This window comes from Varanus komodoensis, unplaced genomic scaffold (genome assembly GCF_004798865.1).
Source record: "Varanus komodoensis strain SLA01 unplaced genomic scaffold, ASM479886v1 scaffold20_1, whole genome shotgun sequence".
NCBI lineage: Eukaryota > Metazoa > Chordata > Lepidosauria > Squamata > Varanidae > Varanus > Varanus komodoensis.
The window spans coordinates 19792794-19802970 of record NW_025335587.1 but is presented as its reverse complement, the minus strand read 5'-3'; the positions used below and the strand labels follow the sequence as shown (position 1 = coordinate 19802970).

The 10177-nt window shown below is 54.7% G+C and overlaps 1 protein-coding gene across 3 annotated transcripts; it reads left to right on the top strand.

Moving 5' to 3' along the window:
- Window positions 1–378: 378 nt before the first annotated feature.
- Window positions 379–9222, top strand: NLE1 (notchless homolog 1). Of its 3 annotated transcripts, XM_044430239.1 has the most exons (14): window positions 413–437; window positions 933–1051; window positions 1713–1883; window positions 2303–2520; window positions 2866–2945; window positions 3310–3386; window positions 4187–4284; window positions 4423–4615; window positions 5422–5557; window positions 5958–6004; window positions 6584–6786; window positions 7289–7448; window positions 7817–7887; window positions 8111–9222. In XM_044430239.1, exons 3-14 carry the CDS (start codon window positions 1749–1751, stop codon window positions 8121–8123), a joined length of 1431 nt encoding a protein of 476 aa, XP_044286174.1. In that variant the 5' UTR covers window positions 413–437; window positions 933–1051; window positions 1713–1748; the 3' UTR covers window positions 8124–9222. The 3 variants fall into 3 exon arrangements, with proteins under 3 accessions (XP_044286173.1, XP_044286174.1, XP_044286172.1); XM_044430238.1 differs by lacking the exon at window positions 933–1051 and having other exon boundaries at window positions 379–437; XM_044430237.1 differs by lacking the exon at window positions 413–437 and having other exon boundaries at window positions 896–1051.
- Window positions 9223–10177: the final 955 nt, after the last annotated feature.

Here is a 10177-nt window from a genome sequence, read left to right as displayed (position 1 = left end):
ACCAATGCTCAGCCTCAGGATAAATGTGTGACCTACTTTGCTATTTAAATGTGCACTCTGTTCACAACCATGAGGACTAGAATGTTAGCTTCTATATTAGCATTATTTGTAAAGGAAAGTGCTCTTGCTCAAAGCACAAAGTCTCCATCCCCGGCACCTCCAGTCCGATAGCGTAACGTGATGGGGCGGGAAAGCCGCTGAAACCTTGGGGGCGACCCTGGACAAGCCCCTCTACCAGCCGGAGAAGCCCTGAGTCGAAGCCCCTCCAACCATGTTGCAATGCCCACCTGTCCCCGGCAGGTGGCAGCCAAACGCCCTCCTGGCGCACCGCTGCCCGGCGCGGAGTGATGACGTCGCAACGTTCCATTTTCCCCCCGACCCACGTGGATGCAACTTGCAACAGGTAGCCTGCGGGAGCCGCTCGTTTTGGGGGGCAGGTAAGTCCTGCTCTCCCTTTTCGCTTGCGAGGGGGTGGGGGGAAGGGAGGGAGGGAAAGAAAGAGCATCGATCGATGGTGCAGGAGGGTGGCGAGCAAACAGCCCCAAGAGAAGGAATGGCCCCGGCGGGGTGTGCTTCGGGGGGTTTCGGAGGTGGGGAGCCAGTGCTCGCCTCGGGGCTTTTGTGGGGAAAGGCAGGCCAGATCCGGGCCGGAGTGGCCGACTGCGCTGTGAAGCTTTGGCCCTCGTGAAAGGAAGGGCGAGGAACCGCGCGGAGAGAAGGGAAGCCCGCCTGAACGGGGAGGACGAGGCACGGCTTTGGGTGGCTTGCCGCGGGAGGTGTCCAGGGAAGCTCCTGTGCCTCCCCCGCTCTGCAGAGGAGCGGGACTACAAGTCCCAGCATGACTACCTGGGAGTTTTAGCAGCCCCACACATCGCGGGGGGGGGGGCAGGTTGAAGCAACGCTGACATTCCGACTCCACTCAAACTGTTTAGATCACGCTTTTCCTACAAGGACTCAGGATCGCATTTGGCTCCTTCCTCCTACTTTATCGTCCCTACAACCCTGTGAGGTTGGGAAGGCTGGGAGGCACTGGCTGGCCCAAGATCACTCGGTGAGCTTCAGGGTTCGGTGCGGGTTTAAACCCAGATCTCCCTCATCTGTCTGCTGCAATAGTTTTCCTCCGTCTTCACTGTGCTGAACCTTCGCATAGGTTTGCCAAAGACATTTGGCATTTCCTTGCAATTTGACCCTGGATTTTGCAAATTCCATATCAGGCCTTGAAAGCTGGATAGCCTCCAGATGTTTTGCACTACAGCTCCCATCAGCCCCACCCAAATGTAGGTGTGTATCTATGCCACCAGAGAATAATGCATCCTGCATTCGGTGAGATGAGACTGCAACAAGCGGAATTTTTCTTACACGGATACCGGTCTCGAAATGTTCTATACCAGTTCTGGGGGAGGGTCAGCTGTCCCACTGCTGCCTTGCCTGTGGGCAGATGGTTGGCTGGTGTGAACAGAGAGCAGAGCAGAGCAGAGCGACTTCTGGGTCCAATCCAGCACACCTCTCTTTAAGTTCCAGTGATTTTACACATAGAGTTGCACCTTGTCAATACCTGCTTTTGAGATCAGTACCTGCTTGTTTTCTTCAAAGTCCATGCTGTTGCATTTACATTTTTATAATTACTCCCATTTTTTAAAAAATCTGCATAATGAAGGATCAAATAAGTGTGCTTTAACTCATTTCCCCATTTTGTCTGCTTTTATCCACAGATTCAAAAGCGGGGAGACTAAAATTACCAAGAAAAAATGAAGGCAGATGACGAGCGACTCCTGATCCAGTTCAAAGATGAAGCTGGCCAGCTCCTGGGGGCCCCCTTCGATGTCCCCGTTGACATCACGCCGGAGAAGCTGCAGCTGGTTTGCAATGCGCTCCTGGAGAAGGTACTGCTGAAGGACTCCTGGTTGCCTCCTAGCAGCGGGATCGTGGGGCGGGCGGGCTTGCTTCCCAGCAGAAACAGAAAGGGACAGAAAGGTTTCTGGGCTGAGAGCCGTTTCTTTCTGGAGAAACACTTCCACCTGACGGAACAGGGAGATTCCAGGAATCAGATCTGAAATCCCGCGTGTGCAAAGCAAGGGCTCCGCCACTGAGGGATCCTTCGTGTGTGCAAGGGGTCTCCGGGGTCTGGAGCATCTTAGGAATGAATGCCACGGCCCGCTGCATTGCCCATCACAATCGTTCCTTGGTTGCATCCATTCGGTCCCTCCCATGGAAGAATCAGACCGTGCCCATTTAAAAGTGGCTGTTCTCCATTGCCTTCGCATCCCCTTCTGCCAAATCCCATCGTGCACCTCTCCTGCAGGAGGAGCCGGTCCCCCTGGCCTTCTTTGTCCAGGACACTGAAATCGTGGCCTCCCTGGAGAAGACGCTGGCCGGGCAGGCGCTGGAGACCGAGCGGGTGGTGGAGATCACCTACCAGCCGCAGGCCATCTTCAAGGTGCGGGCCGTGACCCGCTGTACCAGCTCCCTGAAGGGACACAGCGAGGCCGTCATCTCGGTGGCCTTCAGCCCCACGGGCAAGTAAGTGGGGGGAAACCGGTGGGGCTGGTGCCATGGGTTGCCCCGGGACTGATGTTCCCATGCGCCGTGGGGGACTTTCCAGGTGTCCCCAGCTCCCTTGAATCACGACCGTGTGATTCGAGCACGAGGGGCAATCCAAGCAGTCTCCAGCTGTAGAACGGACAGATGGCTGGGATCTTGGGGGGCCGCGGGGTCGACTGGCAGCCACAAGGCTCTGGCAGAGGGCAAAGCTGCGAGCGGCCCTGCGGACGGGGCTCCTGGCATCCCTCGAAGGCTTGCACAGTTGGCCTGGCCTGATTTTGTGTGGGGATGTCCTCCTTTGCGAGCCATTCATTGTCTTCACAGGTATCTAGCCAGTGGCTCTGGTGACACAACAGTGCGCTTCTGGGACCTCAGCACCGAGACCCCGCATTTCACGGCAAAGGGTGAGTCTGGGTAAGGTGAGGCTGCGGAGAAACATGGTCTTGGGAAACAGATTCATTTCTTTAGAACCTTTTTCTCCTGCTCTTTGGCCAAAAGGAAAACAGCTCCTGGGAACAGCTTACAACTATTCTGCGAAAAATCATCCCATGCTCATGATGCCTGTGATCTGAAAAAGGTCATGTCACACAAGGAAACTGGATGAGGAGGGCAGAGGAAAAGACGCTTTCAGCAGGGTTGGCTCCGCTGCCCACTCTCACCTCTCTCTCAGCAGTCTGCGGGGGTTTGTGCAGCTGCGCTAAGTTTGTGTGGATGAGGCCATGTGTGATTTTCTAATCCTCTGCTTTCCCCCTCTTGTGCGTTTACCAGGTCACCGTCATTGGGTGCTCAGCATTGCTTGGTCCCCTGATGGCCGGAAGCTCGCGTCTGGCTGCAAGAACGGCCAGGTAAGGAAGTGGTGGCAGGCAGCCGGAAATTTCTGGCGGTGCCAGAGAGCCTGAATCTTTTTTAGAGCTGCAGTTCAGCCCCATAATTCAGGTCTAGAGCGTTGGAACCTACTGATTTACAGGGATGCCTGGATGGTGCAACAGAATGTTGCAGTCCGCATGGCTCCTGCTCCAACGCCAGCCAGTACATCTTTCCAAGTTATTCCTTTATATTCCCCCAGCTTTTCGTTTTCTGTCCCTTCTCTCCAAGAAATTCTGTTCTGCGGTCACTTTGCTTGTTCGCTCCGTATTGGGAGAGTTCAGGTGCTTTTCCTGCTGAGATCTTTCTTCTAAATATCTACAACTCCCAGCAAACAAAGCCAGCCTCCTTCTCTTGCAAAGAACCCGAAGTGGCCTGCATCATGCTTTTCCTCCTGCTCTCAGTCTTATCCCCACCACAACAACCCTGTGAGGTAGGCAGGGCTGAGAGCCTATGACTGGCGCAAAGTCATCCAGTTGCCTCATGGCTGAGCAGGGACTGGAACCCAGATCGCCGGAGTCCCGGTCTTGTGCTCTCAACCACTCCACCACATTGGCTGTGGTGAGGAATCCTGGGAATTCCTCCTGTGAGGAATCCTGGGAATTGTAGTTTGGAGAGGGCTCTGCAGGGCTGCACTTCTGCCAGGGGGTACCACAAAGCACCACCTTCTGTAGCCTTTTTCTGGGCCTGAAAGTATCCTGTGCCCAGTGCAGGCAGGGCCAGGAGCCCGGGGCTGGCTGGTCCAAGCCTAACCTTGTTGCCATGGTTCTCTCTTGAGCAGATATTCCTCTGGGATCCAAGCACGGGGAATCAGCTGGGCCGGGTGCTTGTGGGACACTCCAAATGGATCACTTCCCTGTGCTGGGAGCCTCTGCATTCGTAAGTCTGCGTGCCCCCGGCCCCCTTTTCTCACGGTGCGGAACGTGACTGGCCGCCAGCAGAGCATGCAGCTCCAGTTCCGCTGCTGCATTCGAATGGCTCGATTGGCTCATTGCGGTGTCTCCCTCCACTCCCCAGGAACCCGGAGTGCCGCCACCTGGCCAGCTCCTCCAAGGACGGTAGCGTCCGCATCTGGGACACGGCCGCCGGCCGCTGCGACAAGATCTTGACGAGCCACACGCAGTCCGTGACCTGCGTCAAGTGGGGGGGAGAGGGCCTGCTGTACTCCTCTTCCCAGGACCGGACGATCAAAGTTTGGCGGGCCCAAGACGTGAGTTGGGGAGAGTCTCCCCGGTCCGGCCACAGCCCTCTTGGCCAGCTGGGTGGGGGGTGGCCTGTCCCGGGCCCCTGCGCCCTCTCCTTATAACCTCTGCCACCAGTCAGGTGCCTGGGACATGGCCCAATCCAAACGCAAGGGGGAGTGGCCAGACTCCTTTGCATGCAAGAAGGGTCTTTTCTTCCTGGTGTGGGGTTGGCGCACTCTGCCTGTGGGATCACCCCCGTGGACATCCCCCAAATGCAGCCCCCAGGCTCCTCCTCTGCGCATTCGAAGCCACAGACCTTCCCCTTGCCAAGCGCTCTTTACTGGCCAAAAGCACAAAATGTCCAGGTGATTCTCGGAGCATGCACAGAGCGGTTTGTTGGGCCCAGTCTAGTTTTCACCTCCAGGAGCAGTGCTCACGAGCACGCCGGGCCCTGATCCCGAGGGATTTTTTGGACGTGAGCGTGCCTCCTCTGTATGGCAGTCCTCTAATGGAGGAGTCCTCCTGTTGGCAAAGTGTCGGGGTCAAGAGCTGTGCCCGCCTCGTCTGAGAAACTCTCCTGCTCCGAGTCGCTTCCCACCAGCTGTAGATCTTGGTTACTTCCAGAGGCTGCCTGCGCCCCTGGGGCGTCTGGCCTCGAATTGAGCATCTCGGCATTTCCCGTCTCAGTGTCCCAGCCTGGCCTGCATTCCTGGTCCTGCTACTTCTCTCTCGCATCGCCTCCTGGTTCTTCGGCCGCCCTTGAGAAAGCAGTCGTCTTTCCCACTCCCGACGCAGCAGTGGGCATAATTTTTCTCCTTCCCTCCCTTCCCAGGGCGTCCTCTGCCGCACGCTCCAGGGCCACGCGCACTGGGTGAACACCATGGCGCTCAGCACAGACTATGTTCTCCGCACGGGGGCCTTCGAGCCGGCCGAAGCCTCCATCAACCCCCAGGACGTGAGCGGATCCTGTAAGCGCATCTCCAGTTTGCTCTGCCCGTATCCCTTCTCCCAGTTTTCTCTATTATTTCTTTCATTTACTCGCTCTGTTGATATCGCTCCCTTATTTCTCCAAGCAACCTGAGTTAGCCTGCATAAGCTTCCTCCCTCCCTTTTTATCCACATGACAACCCTGTGAGGTAGGACAGGGCGAGAGTCACAGACAGGCCCAGAGTCACCCTGAGGGTTCTGTGGCCAGGTCTGGTCTCGAACCTGGATTTCCGGAGCCCCAGTCCGACACTCCTTGAGCTTGTGTCGAAATGCCGCACCCTGTCCCATGCTCGCCGCTTTTCTGCTTGTGATAACGGGGAGATCCGACATGGTCCTCGTTTCCCCCGCTGGTCCCTAACCTCGCTCTTTTTGCCCCTGCAGTGGCCGAGATCAAAGAGAAGGCACTGCAACGATACAATCAGGTCCGGGTAAGTCTGCCCAGTCCCAAAATCATACAAAGGATCTTCCACATGTGCCTGCCCGCCCCTTAAGATTTGGGACAGAGGTCCTTCTCCGAGTGCCCACCCTGACAGAGATTAGGAGGGTGACTACCTGGAGAAGGGCCTTCTCTGCGTTGGCACCCCGATTGGAATTCGCTCCCCAGAGAGGTTTACCTGGCACCGTCACTTTATTCTTTTCAGCGCCAAGCCAAAACCTTTTTATTTTCCCAGTGTTTTAAGACCTGACTGTTTTAACTGGGGTTTTATTATTGCTAAATTTTAGGACGCTGTGTTTTTACATTTTTCCCCTTTTCTAACATTTTGTATTGTCCAACCGTCCTGAGACTTCGGTAATGGGACGGTCTACAAAAGTTTTAAATCAAGTGCCCCACTGCAGCTTTCACGAAAATGTGCAGCGAGGTGCTCCGAAGCGTACATTTCTGGGCCGTGCGTGCACACGAGACGTCTCAGGTGCGGCAAGGCGATGTTGATGGCCAAACGAGCGGCTTGTTCTACGATCCCCCCCTTTTTCATCTGAAAAATCGTTCTGGGTTTCCCCACCCGCAGGGCCATGCGCCGGAAAGACTCGTCTCTGGGTCGGATGACTTCACACTGTTTCTCTGGGAGCCTGCAGATGATAAAAAGGCTCTGGGGAGGATGACGGGGCACCAGGCGCTGATCAATCAAGTCGTCTTTTCGCCGGATACCCGCATCATTGCCAGCGCTTCCTTCGACAAATCTATTAAGCTCTGGGACGGAAAGACGGGGAAGTATGTAGGAACGTTGCTGCGATAATTATGGTCTGTAACAAGAGCGTTCGATCTCTCTCAGTGTCAGGGCCAAATTGCTATTTGGAGACGTTCTCGGGAGGCTGCACCCCAGTAGGGCCAAATCTGGCCCACTGAGGTTGTGTGTCCTTGATTTACAGGAATTCCCCCACGCCGTCGTTCCTCAGAAACTCCTCAAGTTGGTTCACAGTTCTCAGAGTTGGGAATTCTTAAAACATCAGTAGTTAAAACATGATGAAAGAGGCAGTGTTTAAAAAATGCACTTAGTTTTAGGCTTAAACTCAGGATACGGCTGGATCATTTTTGGCATTTTGTCTTGAAAATAAGCTGCTAATCCTTATGATGGTGGCTGTCGTTTATGGGGATGGATCAGGAGAGCTTGGGATGATGGGACTGGTGGCTGCTGGGAAAAGGAATTAATACGCTTGGATGCGAGAGAAGCGGCCAAATGGACCCTCTGGCCTTTTCCACCGCTCTCCCCCAGGTTCCTCGCATCCCTGCGAGGACACGTCTCTGCCGTGTACCAGATTGCATGGTCAGCGGACAGCCGCTTGCTGGTCAGTGGGAGCAGCGACAGCACCCTCAAGGTGTGGGATGCCAAGACCCGGAAACTGGCCATCGATTTGCCGGGCCACGCGGACGAGGTGAGCCCCTCAATGACTGCCGGGTTTTCCTGGTGGCTGCTTGACACGCGAGTAGGGGTTAGGGCCATGGCAAGGCCTTGTGCGGTGCAGCTGTAGGTGGGGGGGGGGTCTCACAGTTGTGCACACAATGCCCTTGTGAGCTCCAGAATCCACCGTCCTGAGAACCAAGGGATTTGCCGAGTCGTGTCTGTCCCATGAAGTTTCTAGTCCTCAAGATGGATGCGATTTTCGTGGGCAGGTGCGGGCACAGGATACTGGTGAAACCTTGCCATTTTTAACTTAACTTTTTAATGCAAAGGGGAAGCTAGCCAGGCTGGCTCAGCCTCCAAGTGCTGGTCTTACTGGTGTTTCTCTTGTCTACTTCGTAGGTATTTGCCGTGGACTGGAGCCCCGACGGTCAGCGAGTAGCGAGTGGAGGGAAAGATAAATGTCTGAGGATGTAAGAGAATCTCCTTTTTTTCTTGAGCCGTCACACTGACCCCTCACTGCTTGCTGAAAGTGTGTATATAGTCAGACCTCGCTGGGTGTTCTTGCGCGAGCTAAACCTAACCTACCTTGCTGTACTGTTGTGAGGAAAAAGTAGGCATGACTCTACCTGTGTTACTTTAGTCCTTTCAAAGCAGGCAAAGAGACACATCTTTTCCTCTTCCCTTTTAAAACAGATGGAGACGATAGCGGCGAGGATGGACTGGTGGCAAAGTCGGATTCTTCCATGATCCTCATGTGGCAGAGCAAAGCGTTCGTTCCCACCACTAAAAGAGGATTATTTGAATTAGGCCTGTATGTTTTGATACACCTGGATAAAGGATTTGGCAGGGGGCTGATGCCTCTTTCAATATCTAGCTTGTCTCAGATCTGCATTCCTCCGACCATCTCTTGGTTGACAAGAAACTGGTGCCGGGAAATGAAGTTGGGAAGCCGCTGGCTCGAATCTTGCCTCAGTCCTGACGTGAGCTGCCCGCCTGCCGCATCGGTTCTGGTACGACGAACAGGGATCGTCCTATCGCTCCTAATGCGATAGCAGCTCAGGTGAGATGTGCCGAAAGCGAACGGAAGCAGAAGACGAAGTCTCGACGTGGAGACCTCTGTGGTTCGGAGCAGACTTGGGATTAGATGACGTCGGAAATGACTTCCTTCGCCAACTGAAGGAGCTGGGCCCCCGGAAATGGTTTCTGCCGCACTGTTCCAACCAGGATTAATCCTCCTGCTCCGTGTTGCTCACAGGCGTTTTGAGAACACGGCGGCCAATTTTCTGGACGGGGATGTGGAAAGGGTGCGTCCGCTTGGGAGGGCCCCTCTCCGCCCAGATCCTGTCCTGTGTCTGCTCCAAGGGGAAAGAGAGCCTTTCCTGTCTAATACATGTATTCTGCTTCCCATGGACTGTGACTGACCCCCGTTCAGCATGCAAGTAAGCGTTGCCACCCTTGAATCGGCCGCTCAGGCAAGCGTCCCGAACTCCGAAACCATCGTGCGGGGTTTGCAGCTGCCGCAAGTCCACTTCTGTCGAAATCCGGCAGTGCAGAGTGCAGGCAGGGTATCCCACTGCTACCGGATTCTCTCCGTACTCCACGGATCCTCCAGCCCCTTGAGCTTTTTTCCTGCTTCCTCGTGCAAAAGTTCCGGCAACCAGGACTGCAGCTTGAGGTCACGGGTCGAAGGTGGTTCTCGCAGCTCGGAAAAGACTAAAAATGATTGGCTTTTATTTTCTTTGCCCTCTGAAATGCATTTATCTGCTTAGACAGATGCACCTGCTGATTAAAAAAAGCTAAGTATGTGCTCTTCGCAGTTTTCATGATCTAAAAAGCTCTCCTGAGTGTGTTGTCGTTGGGACAAACACCAGTAATCACGGTGTGTGTGGCTGGGCGTGGCTGTTTGTCTTGTCCCCGTAGCCACCGGAAGAAAATGAGTCAGCATGTCTTTTTCAACACAGCCCTGCTCATAATTCATGTCCAACTTGAGTTGATCGATCTGCCGGAAGGGCTGAGGCCCCCTCCGTTCCCTTTTGACTTTTCATGACTTTTCCCGATGGCTCTTTAATTGCCTTCCTCGAACCCGCCACTGTCATCCGCTGCTTTCCTCGTTAAAGCCTCGTTTTTCATGGGATGTCGCCTGCACATGTGGAGCGATGAGCCACAGGGAGAACCCCCTCGAGGCCATTTTTCATTGCAGCAGGAGGTGGGCATGAGCGCGGCGGTGCTGTTATATAAGCCTTCCCTTTCTGTTTTCACTCCTTTCCCTGAAGCTCAGTGAGTCTGAAGCTGAAGTTGGCAGTGTGGATTTGGAGCTCAAAGCCACGTTGGCCACGGAGCTTGGCTTTGAACACGATGTCAGGCAGAAGGACAGCAGTCCTCGGCCGCCACCGAATCCTACAAAACCTTGACTCGAAAGGAGAGAGGAAAATTGCTAGAAGAGGGCCACATGTGTGTTGTATGCGGTGCTTTGGGATTTTCCGGGGTTTTGCTGCTTGTGTTACAGGGCTTTGGAGCAGGGCTTAGCAGCCTTGACACACCCCAAACTGCAGTTCCCATTAGCCCCAGCCAGCATGGCCATAAGCACCAAACCCCCATGTACATACGCGCCCACACAGAGAAGCGTGGAGTGGGAGAGTCGAGGAAGGGAGATGCAGTGTAGCACAGGGACACACAAAAAGACACGAACATGGAGACCACACACACAAAAAACAGAGAGCGACATGCAGAGTTATAGAGAGCATAAAGGGGTAGACAAAT

Coding starts and splice junctions, on each gene's coding strand:
- NLE1 (XM_044430238.1), top strand. CDS start 1,749: ATGAAGGCAGATGACGAGCGACTCCTGATCCAGTTCAAAGATGAAGCT. Junction 5,558..5,957: donor CCAGGACGTGAGCGGATCCT/GTAAGCGCATCT, acceptor TTGCCCCTGCAG/TGGCCGAGATCAAAGAGAAG. Junction 7,449..7,816: donor TGCCGGGCCACGCGGACGAG/GTGAGCCCCTCA, acceptor TCTACTTCGTAG/GTATTTGCCGTGGACTGGAG.